This window comes from Erpetoichthys calabaricus, chromosome 10 (genome assembly GCF_900747795.2).
Source record: "Erpetoichthys calabaricus chromosome 10, fErpCal1.3, whole genome shotgun sequence".
In the NCBI taxonomy this organism is placed as follows: domain Eukaryota; kingdom Metazoa; phylum Chordata; class Cladistia; order Polypteriformes; family Polypteridae; genus Erpetoichthys; species Erpetoichthys calabaricus.
In genome coordinates, this window is record NC_041403.2 from 116,190,727 (window position 1) to 116,207,558 (window position 16,832).

At 36.8% G+C, this 16,832-nt stretch overlaps 1 protein-coding gene across 1 annotated transcript in view; it reads right to left on the reverse strand.

The window, feature by feature from the left end:
* Positions 1-16,832, reverse strand: part of plcg1 (phospholipase C, gamma 1) — a 201,168-nt gene that overhangs the window by 65,569 nt on the left and 118,767 nt on the right. Inside the window, exons 5-12 of the mRNA XM_051932817.1 lie at positions 16,234-16,318; positions 15,262-15,345; positions 10,071-10,093; positions 9,574-9,649; positions 8,807-8,908; positions 6,321-6,439; positions 5,039-5,124; positions 4,821-4,941 (exon numbers count right to left, since the gene is read on the reverse strand). Of these exons, the coding sequence (XP_051788777.1) occupies positions 4,821-4,941; positions 5,039-5,124; positions 6,321-6,439; positions 8,807-8,908; positions 9,574-9,649; positions 10,071-10,093; positions 15,262-15,345; positions 16,234-16,318 (696 nt within the window). The remainder of the gene's footprint in view (positions 1-4,820; positions 4,942-5,038; positions 5,125-6,320; positions 6,440-8,806; positions 8,909-9,573; positions 9,650-10,070; positions 10,094-15,261; positions 15,346-16,233; positions 16,319-16,832) is intronic.

Genomic DNA, 16,832 nt, shown 5'->3' on the forward strand with positions numbered 1-16,832 from the left:
ATAGGTAGTTGAAAAATATATTTCCACCTCTTCAGAGTCCTTAACACTAGAATTACCAGAGCCTATGAAAAAACTCATAGATCCGGCCCACCTTAAATCCGTTCGCACCTCTCCGTCAGCATCTTTTGTCCTGTAAATGTGCCGATAAAGACAAGCATCTACTATTCCATCCCTCCACAGCTGCAGAACATGCACAAAGTTCTCCCAGCTCATGCCTTGATTGATTATCTGGGAGTGAAGTGCTGGAGTTTTAGAGTGGAAATAATAGATTGATATTTAGAAGACATGCATTTCATGTGTGTTCCGTTTCTACAATAATCTGTGTAAACACATTGCTAAAACAGAAACGTTTTTCATATTTTAGTAGTAAATGACAAAATGTTGGCATAAACTATACAGTGGAACCGCGGTTCACAAACGTCTCGGTACACGTACAAATCAGTTTACGACCAAAAAGTTCGCCAAACTTTTGCCTCGGCCCACAACCACACACTCGGTATACGGAGAAGCCAGATTCCCTTTCGGTTTGTACATGTTCAGTCTCTCTCCCTGTGCATTTCCTGTGCAGCGAACGAGCAAGAGAGAGAGTGCGACACATGCACACACAGGCGCGCGAGAGAGGCGCACACACACACAGGAGCTCGCGAGAGAGAGGCGCGCACACACACACACACACAGGAGCACGCTAGAGAGAGACACAGACACACAGGAGCTCCAGGAGAGACAGCGAGCGAAAGAGGGAGGACTGGACGCATAAGGTAGAGAAGGCTTGTTTTTGTTTTCAGTTCTGTTTACAGCGATCGGTTCGTCGCGTGCATTGTTGCAATGTTACTTTTCTTGGTGGTTTATTAAATTACGGATTTTTCAAATGTTCATTTTTTTCCCTGTGCTTAAAACTCATTAAAAAAAAAAGTGTTTTTAGCGAGTGGTTCCTTGCACTATAGCGCAAACTATTGCAGTGTTAGTTTTCTCTGTTGTTCAAGGTTTTCTCAGTGTTATTCAATGTTTTTACATTTAGTTTACTATTACACTGTGCATTCTATGGTATAATTAACTATATTTGTGCTTAAAAACTAAAAAAATATATATTTACATACAGTTCGTACGGTCTGGAACGGATTAATTGTATTTACATACAATCCTATGGGGGAAATTGCTTCGGTTCACGACCAAATCGGTTTACGACCAGAGTTTTGGAATGAATTATGGTCGTAAACCGAGGTTCCACTGTATGTGTGAAGTCTGAAGTCCAAAGATCAAATAAACACTTTCACAAAAGGTTCAAGGATGAAACAACAGCTTCCATGGCGTAGTGGTAAGATTTGCTGACTTGTAATCAAGGGCCCCGGTTCGATCCCGACTGCCTCCTATATTTGCTGTTTTCAGTAGTGAGCTGCTCTTATTGTTAATATTATACAGTACAGACATACATTTGGTTTGCATCCATAACAGATGGTGTACATTTATAGTACTTGTGAAAGTTACCATTTCATTTTCACTTTTATTCTCTCAGTCAAAATCACGATACATACTACCGCCCCCCCCCACCCAGGGATCTGACGTTGATAGTTTTTATTTGAAACTGGGAATAACTGTAGAGGTGAGCAGTGTTTTGAAGCAATGGAACTGGACAGTCTCTGATCTGGAGGGATAAAAGCTGACACACAAACGCTGGTGAATCTGCCTTCTTCGTATCTCACCGTCACTTGATTTTTTTTTTTTTTAATCAGTTTTATTGAGTGTTCCTGCTGAATTAGTATGCACCTTATGGTCTATGACAGGGGTAGGCAATGTCGGTCCTGGTGAGCCGCAGTGGCTACAGGTTTTCATTCCAACCCAATTGCTTAATTAGAAACCAATCATTGCCAATCTCAGACCTTATTTAATTTTATGGCTTGTTAGTCTGTGCAATGTAAGGCTTTTATATCGTAGATTTTTTTCCTTTCCAAGGATATCATCCAAATGATTTGAAGCCTAAAACAGATCATTTTCAGTCTGTCACATTTTTCTATTAAGTGTTTTATTAAATCAAACCGTGCATGATGAACACACACAGATGTAATTGGAAAAAAGCTAGCTGGAGAACTGCTGGCTGCTTTGTCTTTTACATCTTATTGCTAATAAGGAGCAATTAAAACACTGAATGCAGCAGTTTAAGATTGAAATAAGCAATTAAGGTTGGAGAACCTTAACAAGCGAGACCACTAAAATGAAGCATTAAAATGTCACTTAAGCAATATGTGCTTCATCAGCAAGAATTGAGTTCTCGTTAAGGAACTGGGTTGGAACAAAAACCTGCACATACTGTGGCACTCCAGGACCGACGTTGCCTACCCCTGGTCCAGCTAGCTTTTTCCCAATTACATCTGTGTGTGTTCATCATGCACTGTTTGATTTAATAAAACACTTAATAGAAAAATGTGACAGACTGAAAATGATCTGTTTTAGGCTTCATATCATTTGGATGATATCCTTGGAAAGGAAAAAAATCTACGATATAAGAGCCTTACATTGCACAGACTAACAAGCCATAAAATTAAATAAGGTCTGAGACTGGCAATGATTGGTTTCTAATTAAGCAATTGGGTTGGAATGAAAACCTGTAGCCACTGCGGCTCACCAGGACCGACGTTGCCTACCCCTGGTCTATGATATTAAAAAAAAAAAAAAAACAAACAGACATAGGTATATATATGATATTAGGAATTATTAATTTTATGACCTGAATAGTATATTTCGGAAAACATTGTGGCACAGATGCAACATTATTCATATTATTCATATTCATTCGCATAACATCTTGCGCTTGTAATCAGTGACGACGTGTTTTTTTGTTTTTTTTTTCAGATCTTGCCAGTTTCCACGTTGCTATATGCTGTTTCTTTTGTACTCCAGGACATGCAGAGGAAAGAATAGTACAGAGCGGTAAGTTTAGTGCTATATGCAATCATCAAATTCAAATGTTAACAGTTCACACACACACGCAAGGACCATCCTTCCTACATTTACGACATGTGTACCTGTTGCAATGTGCACACTTCTCTCTATGCTGTGGTTTATATTACACACCTGAAAGAATGACAATATATGTGACATTTTGAAGAAATAATTTAATGACCTGAATAATACCAATCAGAAAACATCATCGCACTAATGCAATATTATTTAGAGTCTGATCAGGAGGAGCGTGGTGGGGTGGTACAGCATGGTTGTGACTGAGAGAATAAAACGTGTTATAGCACACAGCAAATGGCCACCTGCATGTTCCTGCTTGCACTTAATAAGCTCACGCCTTCTGGTGTCAACATAGCACGGAGAAAAAAAGAAAGACAAATATATGGGACATTGGGTATAAATTTATTGTACTTGTAAAGGTTAGCTTTTTTCAGTTTTATTCTCTCAATCACAATCACGCTGTACCACCCCACCCCGTCCCTCCTGATCTGACTCTAAGTAACAGCGCCAGCATAAATTCACATCCGATCGGACACTGTTTGTTTTCAAATAATATTGCATTAGTGCGATGATGATAATTCTCTGGTAATTCTAGTGTTAAAGGAAGCCATCCATGAGAAAATGTCTGGTAGTGAAGACATGTTGATTGAAAAAGTGGCTAAAAGCACAAGCTTCAGACTGGCACAAGAATGGAATGCATGACCATGCTGTTGCAAGGCTGTTTAACAAGACAGAGATTTTACATAAAAATGAGGAGTGTAGCCAATTCAGAAATTATATTAAGAGTATGTTTAAACAGTTTTACAATAAGCTACTAGAAATGTGTTGCAACTCATTCTGGCTAGCCCTCTAGTGTATCATAAAAAGCAAACCAACGCACAGAGCAAAAAAACATCAACCATTAAAGAAACCCAAACTTTAAATGTCAAACACTAAGTACTCACTTCCAGCAGGAAATTATTCTGTGCCCCTTGTATTCCCAGGGTGCTAGTTTCAAGCCTTTCCGGAATATCTCAGGAAGCTGGCTAGATCACTTCTTTTTCACAATACATGTGTGTGCGTTTTTTTTTTTTTTTTTTTTTTTTTTTTTTTTTAAATACCTGACTTCTCTTGTCTTGTCCAGCTTGCAACACTATGACAGATAACACTGATTATTGCTCTCATGTGAAGTGTGCCAAAGACTTCCAGTGTTTGCATGGATTGCAATTCTACTGAGACACCTCTTGAGACAGATACAGCCATATAAAAGCAACAACTCTACACCGGAATGTAATTAATAAAACAACAGTGAACAATGTGGAACATTTAGTGTCCTTTAATCTCTTCCTGTGCCATTTTTCTGTGTATGCATATAATGCTCATTACGAAAATGTACCAAATCTCATGGTTGTGTTATGGGCTCTGTGGAGAAGTTAAATAAGTGTGGATGAAATGTCCCAGTAGTAAAGATAAAGTGAACTATAGGTTAAAAAAAAAAAAAAAATTAATTAACATGTGTCTCTGTTTGACAGTCAAATGCCAACACACGTCTATTTTTAAGCATGACTAAATTTTGTTTAAAAAAGAAGTTCTAAAAGTAATCAATTTTTACACTGGTCCAGCCTTAATATACTCTTTTCAAACAGCACAGGGGTTAGCTGAATTGTGCTGCCACAAAATAAAGCATATTTTCAAATCAAACTTGAGTTAAAACAGTATTTAAAAAGATATACATTTGTAGGATTACTTACCTCTGTTGGGTGCATTTTTAACAGTTGTCATTTTATGTTTAAATAGGAAAATACCATAAACCCTTCAATATGAAACATACTTTAGGCATTAAATATTCTATTTTTTCTCTCAGTTACCCATGAGATGTTACTTACTCAGATGTCACAAAGGCATGGTCTTTAATTGTGTTAAGAACATCACAGAATTTAATTTTGGTCGTGAGTGTATGTCCGTGATAGATAACTGGCATTCCATCTGGGCCATCCCAGCAGTCCACTAGAAGATAAAGGAAATTATGATTCAATCACCTGATGAACAACAGAAAATTGCTATGTGAAGGAATGTTGTCATTAAAGAGACTCAGCTCGCTTACATTCAATGCAACGACATCCCATCCGCAGACATCTGGCATAGGCCTCCAAAGAAGATTCACTGGAGAACTGGTCCCCAGTCAGGTACCTGAAGGTTAGAAGGCCTAATTAACTGTGCAGTCTCCTTCGTTACACTCCAGAACAGCCAGGTGTTACTTTTGATTATTACATCATCAAAATGGAAATGAGGACTAAACATCATCCGAGCTGTGTTGCCAATGCATTTTTGAAGCCACCAGCAGAGGGCTCCCTATGAACTTTTAATATAAACAGGTGTGTCAGAGAAGCAGATTGTCTATTTATCTCTCACTGGTACAGCTTGGAAGTTTAGTAGGAAAGCAAGCTGAAGATTCCCAATGGACGCTGCATTTCAGTAACTGATTCTTATTAATGCAAAAAAGCACCTCTGTTTGTCAACTCAGTTAAAAGAGCATTTAAACAACCAAAATGCAGGAAACTTTTAACATCATTGTAATAATTTATGTACCATGTTTCACACAAAAACATATATATATACATACCCACACATACACACACATCTGTATAACTAATAGCAACAGGAAAGTGCCTGCTACTTTGTATTATAAACAGAAGATGACATTTTATAATAATAATTTCCAATAACTTTAACAATAGGAGTTCTTACGTGCATGGTGAGGATGCAGGGAGTAGAGTTGGTGAAGGTGGATGAGTTTAAATACTTGGGATCAACAGTACACAGTAATGGGGATTGTGTAAGAGAGGTGAAAAAGAGAGTGCAGGCAGGGTGGAATGGGTGGAGAAGAGTGTCAGGAGTAATTTGTGACAGACGGGTATCAGCAAGAGTGAAAGGGAAGGTCTACAGGACGGTAGTGAGACCAGTTATGTTATATGGGTTGGAGACGGTGGCATTGACCAGAAAGCAGGAGACAGAGCTGGAGGTAGCAGAGTTAAAGATGATAAGGTTTGCAATGGGTGGATGGATAGGATTAGAAATGAGTACATTAGAGGGTCAGCTCAAGTTGGACGGTTGGGAGACAAAGTCAGAGAGGCGAGATTGCGTTGGTTTGGACATGTGCAGAGGAGAGATGCTGGGTATATTGGGAGAAGGATGCTAAGGATAGAGCTGCCAGGCAAGTGAAAAAGAGGAAGGCCTAAGCAAAGCTTTATGGATATGTTGAGAGAGAACATGCAGGTGATGGGTATAACAGAACAAGATGCAGAGGACAGAAAGATATGCAAGAAGATGATCCACTGTGGCAACCCCTAACGGGAGCAGCCAAAAGAAGAAGAAGGAGTGCTTACGTGTTATGTGAAGAGGAAATCCAGTAGTGAGATAAGGGGTTGTTCATATCTTCTTCCCGCACTTGGTTAAATTTTGAGTCCCATATAGTATTCTCTTTAGAAAACAGGTATGTCAGGAACTACAAAGATTTTAACAGATATAATGGTCATTCAGATTTCAACAAAATGTTTTTAAATAAGTAAATTCTTTATATTAAAACCAAGAACAATATAACTGCTGATACAGATATCATACTTAAACACACAGGAGGACAAAAGCTGCACAAGTGTGAAAGGCTGAGTTGTGATCCCTACAGCAACAACACTTCTCATAAACATCAGAAAGAGAACCTCAAGCTTTTGTGAAACCTTACTAAAGCAGAGGGGTTTGCAAACTCTGTTCTTGGAGAAAAATGTAGCTGTCAGTTTAACTTTCAGCCTTTTTGGTGGCATCCAATACTTTCATCACTAGATCAGTAGCTAACTTGAGTTCTTCTTTCTATTCTGAGATAATTTAAATTTCAAAGTCAAGTTTTCAAAAAAGAAAAAAAGGACTAACAATGTTATATACTTAAAGGTAATTAAAGCTTTTGGTCATTTCTTTCCTTATATACATTTTATAAAGCAGTCCTCTTCCTGCTAATCCTATTGACTACAGCAGAACATGTAAATGTATAAGCGTGAAAGTTAATATTTACAAGAATGCTCATTGTTAACTTCAGCAGTTAAGGGAAAGAAATCTTAATTAAGAGCACAGAATTTTTTTTAACTCAGCTTTATTCAATAATATTAAAAAAAAAATAAAAACAATATTACTATTGTAATGAAGGATGAGACAAAATCAGTACATCTTCATAATGTGGCAAATGGGAAAACTAGGAAACTGAATAAATAATAGGAAATTGCCTCTGATTCAGTGTCTGGAGGCAATGAAAAACTTAGATTAAGATAAAACATAAGTTACTATATTCAAATCATATAAATCAAATTTAGGATAAATGTAATTTATCATTACAAGTTAAACATATTCAGAGTTACAATAGGGCCCTCAAACCCAGCTCATCATGATGCTTTATACAACGTAAAAGAATTCATACTTATGGTGATATGCTGTTAACTTATGGTGTAACACAATGTACAATAAACAGCATTTGTAGTCAAATACAACAGACTCACATAATGAAAGTAGGAGGTATCAACAACAAACTAACACCCTATTCCGAAGCAAACGTTAAACACATTGTGTGTTTGACAGGTTCAGAAGTGGAGCTCAGCTATTGATTGCCTCCACCAACTTTTGTACTCGCTTTCGCTAATTCAGAGTCATGACAGCCTGATTCCATCCTGGTTAATTCACGCATAAAGGAGTCCAGGAAAGAGCATCATCCCATAGCCGGGTACAATCACTTTACACGTGCACTCAACCTTATATGTAGTCAATTTAAAGTCTGCAATTAACTACTGTATATATGTTCACATTTCTGAAGTGACAGGAAAACCAGGCTACCAAGAGAAAAACTCAGAAAAAGGCTGAACAGTGAGAAGGGTCAAGAACTTGGTGTCTTGCTCCTGTGAAACAGAAGTTCTAACTGCTGCACTGCTTTCCTTTCCCAAATGATTAAATTCAGGCAAAAAAAACACCTTTTCGATGGATGTCAAACAACTGAATCATCATGATAGATCAAAGTATTGTAGAAATTGGTAGCAAGAACATCTTAGTTCAAAGTTCAAGATTACTGCCAGCCATATTATAACAAGACACTTTCATGGAATGTATATGGTATAGAGGTCAGGAGCACACACTGATACAGCGCATTGCCGCACACACTACATGACAAACCAACTCAGGATCCCAGATTAGGACCCAAGGGCAGCCATGCAACAGGTGACACCTCAGCACAGCACTAGTTCAGATGGAATGGAACGGTGGAACTGCCAGTAACCCCCAGATTTTTCCTTGAAGGTTGGAGGAGCAATTGCAGGTTAAGGGCCCAATGAAACAGAGGCACTTTTGGCATTTACGGGATTCAAACCGGCAACCTGTCCGATTACCAGTGTAAATCCCTAGCCTCAGAGCAATATGCTAATTATTAACATACCAGCTGAAACAGAAACCACTTTATTTCTGTCAGATTAACTTTTTTGGATTCACCCAAGCTGGCAGATTTGTCCATTTTTTTCATAATATTTAGTAAAAGCAATATTTATACCAAATCTAAGTTCTGTTAGTTTCTAAAATGACAAGATCTTTCCAAAGGTGCATGGAAAATGAGAGTCATGCTCAGATACACTCAAATGTGACTGACGTTAACAAGTTCTGTATGTAAAAATCACTTCTTGTTAAGACCCTACAGGAAACCACTTCCTTGATGACAAAGAATTGCCTTCTGGGCAAGCAATGCAGTGCTGGGTGATTTCAGGCACCATTCACATATTCAAGGGGTAAATTGCACTGCAAACTGCTTTTTGTTGACTGACGTGGACCCAAAATGTGTTGAAAGGCTCACCTCATCTTGACAGAAGTAGGGCTGTTCAATTTCTCTCAGAGGGTCTTTCAGATAACTGAACATGAACTCCTGGACCTTACTCAGTTTGGTTGCCCATGTTTCCTAAACAGAGAATAAGTAAAAAGACTATTGGAAAGCTGCAGCACTGAAAAAGATCAATTGAGATTCTCTGTTCTTTCACACTGATGGCGATCTACAGAGGTACTCCAACTTATCTTCTGGTCGTTTAATTGATCACTTGACTTGACAGCATGCAGTTGTAAACCAAGTAATTTTTTTGTAAAAGCAACAATTTAAATGAGAAGTCTAAGCACTGCAGGAGCTTTTTGATATACAGTACTTCAGACATTCACGTTGGAGAGAAACAGGAAGTTGGTGGGAGACATACGAAGAGATGTGGGAGAACAGAGCTCGTTATATGCAATATATAAAAAAAAGTTAATCTGCAAACTGAGGTGAGGCATAGCAGAAATAAAGCAAAGAATGTTTGGCCATAAGGGAAATTCCCCTCCCCAGTGATCAGTTCTGTTTTTTTTAAACATTCTTCTTTGGAATAAGGCCTTTCTCAACTTCTTATAATTTAACATCACCACCAACTATCAAACATCACCTCTACAAAGCAAAATGGGAGACACAAGAAACATTAAATGACAGATAATTTTGATCTTAATTAAAAGATGGGGTTGCAAACTCCTGGCACAGTTCTTTCAGAAATTTGGAAGGTTTCCATATACAGTAACATCATTAAGACATAACTTTACACTCACTTCCTTCTGATACAGCAGTAAAAATGTCTGGAAATCCTCCAGGGTGATCCGACACTGATCAGGTCTTTCAGCACATCTATAAATAAGACAACACTAAAGTCATAAACAAATGCACAGTTTGTTTTGTCAGTTTGTAATAAGCTGTTGCGTTCTACACTAAATTGATGTGTGATTTATTTCCTTGGAACAAGCTCTATCCAAGTCTCTGATAAAACTGACTGTCACTATCATAGACTTCAAAGAATGAAGAAATCTAGCCACGACATGTACAAAAGAAATGGTCACATGTCCACATTAAACTTATACATAAAAGTGCATAAATATTGAATGTCGATAAATGACTTGATGTCCAATTAGAGGTGGGTGTCAGTAATCAGATTTTAGCCTATGAAGTCTATATTTCAGTATGTTAATCCATAAAATTACAAAGTGTTCCTTGAGATTAACTTACTAAAAACCTTGTCACATTTAATAATAAACAAAATATATAATCTTACCTTTGCAAAAAAGGAATCTCCATCTACCAATCAGAAAAACATGACAATTAGATACCTTATTCTGTGTTTTTCCCTATAATTTCTTACTGGAATAATAAATTTCATTACTACTGTTCAATTTAAATCAGCATTTAGAGAACAAGAAATATAAATATTTAAAATGAAGTAATTACTCAAAGATGTGTGATCACTCAAGGCCTCACAAAGGTTAGCATGTTGAATTAAGGACAGCATTAATACAGGTCTCGCCATTTTAACGAATGTATGAACAATTCCTTGAAACGTAAAGTTGATTTTTCTTTCTAATTTTAAGTAAAACAAGACATTCTTTTTTCACAGCATGATGTTAGATGGATTAGGATTCTTCCAAGAAGAGTAAGGTAAACCAAGATGCTAGCAATGAAATAATTATAATAGATTGTTATTAAAAAGTGAAATGCCATCAGCTGTTAATCCAGTAAGTTCTGAGTGTGTGGTATTCCCAAAATGTGTCACTCGGTGAGTGACTGGATAAGGGTTATGCTGCATTCCAAATATTGCACCAATGTGTATTAGAAAGAACTTGTCAATTTGGTCTGCCAAAAATTGGATGAAAAAAAGTTTTGAGTACACCCAAAATTATAAAATTCTATAATGAAATGCACAGCAAAAAGCCACCTATATAGTGTACATTAATCTTTTGGGGATTCAGTCACAATATTAGTTTACAAAAGATAAATTATGCAAGTTAGCAAATGTTTAGCACACACAGGATAAAATTATTATTTTTTCAGTTTGAAAACAACACATTATAACGCAACACAACTCAATCAATCAAATGAAGAGAACATGGGGGCTGCTTGAAGCACTGCAGGGGGCAGGCACAGTAGAGCTCCTTCTGATGATAAAAAAAGAGTTGCCAAGAGAAATTGGTGCTGTCATTCAGTTAGTGTGAACTCAGCTACGTGTGGGATAGCAAATGAGGCTTTGTCCATACTACTACGTTTTTGATTAAAAACACACGTTAGTGTCTATGTTCCCCTTTCATACACACTACACCAGCTTTTTAACCCCTAAAAGCATTCTGCAGAGCTGAATATTTCTAAAAAAGCTGACTGCAGCGTGGAGGGGTGAAAACTCTGAGCTTAGAAAATACAGAATAATTGCGCTCTGATTTGCTAATGATTATTACATGGCCCTTCTCTGGTTGGACTCTGCTCACTATAATGTTTCATTCCCTGATTGGTCAATCTTGATAAAGGAAAATCATATTCCAACAAAGCACACAGAGTAGAGTTGCTTTCCATGGCACTTGCTGTGTTGGATACCTGCATGCATCTAAAAAGCATTTTGTACAGTTTGAATGCTGCATATATTCACAAAAGGAAAATAATTTACTGTTCGCGATAGTTTTGCAATAAATTCCATTGTTCAGTGGCATTTCCATCCTTTCAAGGACTTTTCTACTGATGCGTGCATGTCTGGTGTTGATCGTCTTTGTTGTGAATTTTCAGTTATTTTAGTGTGGATGAGATCATTTTCATTTAAATTGCTGTTTTTAAATGGAAAATGTAGTAGTGTGGCTGTAGTCTGCATGCCGGAGCTGAATGGAAGTTGTGGGACAGAGACATGTGAGGTTTCTGCAGACTGCTGTTACTTTGAAGAAAGGGGCTGAATCTGCAAGATGCTTCAAGAAAGAAGAAGGACTGATGAGATGATGTCTCCCATGGTCCTAACAATGGGAGAGTTTGCAATAAATATTTACTGGTTGCTTTATTGTTTTATTTTGAGTGTTTTGTTCATAGAAATAGATCTTCTTGATTTCTGCACAGCAAATTGTTGATGTTTCCTCTTCCTCAAGAAAGGGCATTACATGTTATTTCAAAAACAATCCCTGAAATATAGCATTCAATCCCAACCTGAATATCTTTTTTTTTAAAACTTTGAAATAGTATCTCATTTCTGACCAAGGAATGCAGGTTACATACTGTATGGTTATTTCAGTTAGGAAAAGCTGGTTCAATATGTACCTTTATATTTTCAAAGGATCGGTAACTTTATATTCCACGCCTAAAACATCAAAGCATGTTTACCTACTTCCCAGCAAAAGGGTAGAATTCAACTAAAATACAGAGTGGTGCATTCACAGTACATTGTTTTTCCTTTGTTCTGCCATTTACAGACAAGTATGACATTTAAACTTGCTTGTGGTGAATAAGTGCCTCATCTAAATAAAGAGACAAGCTCTGTAGTACACACATGGAATGTTATGCAACAACCCATTTGGATATTTTTCATCTCACAATGCAGGGGAGCATAATAAATTGTGTTAAAATCAACAAGACATCTGTTGCTGCAAGCCAACCAGTGGAAGAACTTAGCAGGGCACAAAAGTAGTTTAAGTTCACAATGTGTACATGCGGGGAGGAGGGCGTGTCTGGCATTTCCTGCAGGTGACTGATCTGGGTTAATTGTAGGGGTGCTACCCTTTATCAGATAAATGATAGGGATACATTGCCATTTATGCATTTGTTTATTTAGTAGGTAGTTTAATTATGAGTGCACTTTCAAGGATACCTTCAAAGTTGAATATATGAACTGAATAAAAAAACAGGTATTGACTAAGACCCTTTTTATATATATTATATATATATATTATATATATATATATATATATATATATATATATATATATATATATATAAAACAAATGCTTCACACATTTAGCAAATCATTTTTAGTAGGAATACTTACTGTGCATGAAAGAAAAGAGTTGGTAATATCAGAACATAAATAATAAAATGAAAAACATAGCACCACCTCTTAATTACTGGTCAGGATGGAAAAATAATTTTCTACTGCAGTTTCAGACAAACTGAACATAATGCATCATTTTTTATTTTAATTTAATATTTATATTATCGGTCAAAAGTTTTAGAACACCCCAGTTTTTATGGCAAATAAAAAAAAGTCAAGGAATCATTAAGTGTACAACATTTTATTATTTTATATAGTTTTATTGAAGTTTTTGATTCACCAAAGTAGCCACCTTTTGCTGATATAACAGCCACACTGTGGTAACCCTTTTGATTCACAATGCCAGTCACTCTGTGCAAGTCACCAACTCTGCATCCAGCAAAAGAACCCCAAACCATCACACTTCCTCCTCCATGTTTGACAGTTGGTGTCGCACACTGAGAAACCATCCTTACACCCACCTGATGGCATACAAACACCCTCCTAATTTTTATTCATCAGTTCATAAGACTTTCTTCCAGTCTGCAGTCGTCCACAGCCAATATTTCCAGGCCCTATTTTGTCCTTTAAGGAACGGCTTTCTTACTGCCACTTGCCCTGTCAAACCTGCAGCACAAATTCTCCTCTTCACAGAAGAAACTGAGACTTGCTTTTTTGAACACTGTTAAGCCATGCGTGATGCTGTTGTGCTGTGAGGCACCTATCACACAATCTGTGGGCGTCAGAAACTTGAATTCCGATTAGGTTGTGACTCTGGGCCTGCCAGATCTCTTCCTATCAGAGTTTCTTCCAGTTTCCAATTGTCTTTGGATTGTGTAGGACACTGCAGTCACTGACACTTTGATTTTTTTTTTTTTTCCACGATTTCTCTGAATGAATGGCCTACACTTCTAAGGGTCTAATGCTCGGTCTCATTTCATTTGTTAATTGCTGTTTTCTTGACATTATCACTGGAATTTATAACTTTCTACAGTGTAACATTGTCCAAGTAGTACTTCAGAGGGTGTAGTAACACAGGCTGTTCCAACTCTGCTTTAAGACAGAGAGTTTTTAAGTAATCAAGAAAATTTGGGACACCTGTGCAAATTGTTTGCTTCAATTTGCAAGTCTTAATTTACTTTAATTTCTGCAGACCATCTGTAGGTTGTAACCTATTAGTTGTTTGCAGAAGAAAGCCCACCTGTAAATATTCTGAAATTTCCTTTTTTACAGTTTTTGCTAACCTCAACTTTACATTTTAACCTCTGGCAGTTTAGCACTTACCTTTTCATTATTTTAGGTCATTCATTCATTTCAACTTATTACATTTTAAGAAAAACTGAGCTGGTCTAATACCAAATTGTTACATCTCTCTGAACAATATTTAGGATACAAACATCTTACATTTTCATGAAAGACCTACACTTTGGACAATTTTCCAACTATTGCCTCATTAATACAATTCAATGTATTTTGTATTTATTTACTTTCCCCATGTGCTTTACAGAAATAGGTGATAAAAGTTTTTAATCTCATTTTTTAAAGTAGAAAGTAGGCAATAAAAAGTGTCTGTTTCGACAGTCACGGTAAGTGACCAATGCAAGACAACAGCACACAATATCAAAATGTCCATGAAAAAAATTTCATGTTACTCATCTCACATAAAACCACGTGCTAAGTTTTGCTAAAATATTCTTAAATAAACCACTTCCAGAAAACACTGTTGTGTACAAGGAATACACACACACACACTTGCAAATAAGTGTCTGAACTGAAGACCCACCCCTCTCCTTTATTCATTGGTCAACAGCCCTGTCTCCAATACCAAAGCACAGAATTACGGAAATTAGTTGTACTGTTTATAAAACATGCTGCTGTTTCCTAAAAGGAAATGTTAATAATATTTTACCAAAAATGCATTTGTTTTGTGTATTCACTGGATAAAGAACACATGAATTATGCAACATGAGCAACAAGAGACTTTTTTTTTTCACTGCCGTTTCCCCCTTCGTTTACAGTTGTTCAGCACTGGTGACTGTTAGGTTCCATTATATGATAAACTACTTGCTTTCTGCATGAAAACATGATATTAAATTTTTTTCTCAGCCATCACTATAAAGCAAATGAAGTAACCTTAAACAAAATATCTAAAGGAATGATAAGAATATATTATGGTATGTCAGAGGAGGATTGGGGGTTTGATGCATGAGCTGAAGTGTCTTTTTTTTTTTTTTTTTTTTTTTTGAGCTAGTGAACCAGCGATGATGACTCACAACCCAGGGGTTGAGAAACACTGCACTAATTCATAGCAGGCCAGTTTCTAGTTATCAGTTAACATGTCTATGGAACATGGCTCAAAGACAGGTACAGCAAAAGAAACTAAACAGAAGAATCCACCACATTTTGACATGAAATGTGAACAACCAACAGATAATGTACGAAAAAAAAAAAAAAGAAAACAGGTGGAGTGACTTACAGAACTTTGTGCATCAAACATTAGGCTGCGATACAGCTGAGCAAACTGGCTAAAGGTGATGTCCCCATTTCCCAGTTCAACATCCTGAAGGATATACACACACACACACAAAAAAAAAAATCTCTATTAGAGTAATGTTAATTAAATGCAAAGCCAAACCACAGGTGCAGAGTTTTGATTTTCAACTTTGTGGGCCTGTAAACATTCGGGAGGGGGGATTCCTCAGTCTAACAGATCTAACAGCAGCTTGCTTCGTGCACCTTTATAAGTCTAGGCTAGCCAAATGAGTAAATTCAAACACTATGAAGTCCACTTTAATAAAAGAAGCCACAAATGACTGAACTGATGGTAAAAACAAGGCAAAAACTCCTAAACACCTGTGTTAAACATGAAGAAAATATTTTAAGAATAACTTTAGTGCAAACATGCCTCCCTGTAGACGTCAACGTAAAATGAAATGGAATATTGTGGATGGACTCTTACAAGTGAACTTAAGCATAAGTGTTTAAATTTGTTCTCACAGTCATGAAGGCTTTACATGTTTTTAACAAGGGCAAAAACACAACATAGCCTATCAAAAATATACATAACATATGGTGTGGTAAAAGAACAATATCAATGCCTCCAATAAAAATAAAAAAAAATTTAAAGAGATGCATCAATTTATTTTCAGTGCTTCTCATAGAGGAAAACACAGACACATCCTGTATGACCTGAAGCAGGTAGACTGTGAAATCTTCTACTACTCCCACCATGAAGGTTTAGAGGCCCACAGCAAAATGTGCTGAGACCACCTGAGCTGATGACATGTCTATAAGACAGTGGAAGGAAACTACAATATGCAAACTTCACAGAAGGGAAGCGCCAGTCGGGAATCAAGCCGAGTTCCTGAGCATGATGAGATACTACAGTTCATAACATAAAAATTGCATGGGACAACCTGGGGGATAGAGAGAAGTAAGAGCAAATTACCGTGAATTTCTCACGAAGAAACTTCATATTTGGAACTCTGTAGTTGACTTGACAAAGCATGTTTTTTAAATCCTTAGAGGAAATCCTGAAATACAACAAAAGAGAGAAAAGTCAATGTAGTGTTGAAAAAGTGGAAAACATTAAAAGTTTATCATTATGGAAATGTTTTCAATCTTTTGCTTCTAAAGCAAGAAGAAGTGGTTTACGTACAAAAATTATTAGCAATTTTTAAACCAATAGGAAACTCCTCCACTTTCATGATCATTTTTAATTCAAAATAGTCCCAAGAAATGATCCATCCCAGGCCAGAACATTACATCTTCTGGAAAAAAACTCTCACTCACATGGAGTTAATGAAAAATTTTAGAGGAAAGTGGAGTAGCTAGAAGAAACCAGCACAAACTGAAGAGCTGATATATTCCACAACAGTCAAACCAAGCACATTGTGGTTAGTAATAAACTACTCGAACCCGCATCTGGTCCAACTACCTCTTCTACTGAAGTCTGTGAGGAATTCCTCCACTTTTTCCGTAACAAAATTAAAGATCTAAATAATTCAACCAACATAAATACATCATCTGTTTATATCTCTCCCTGTT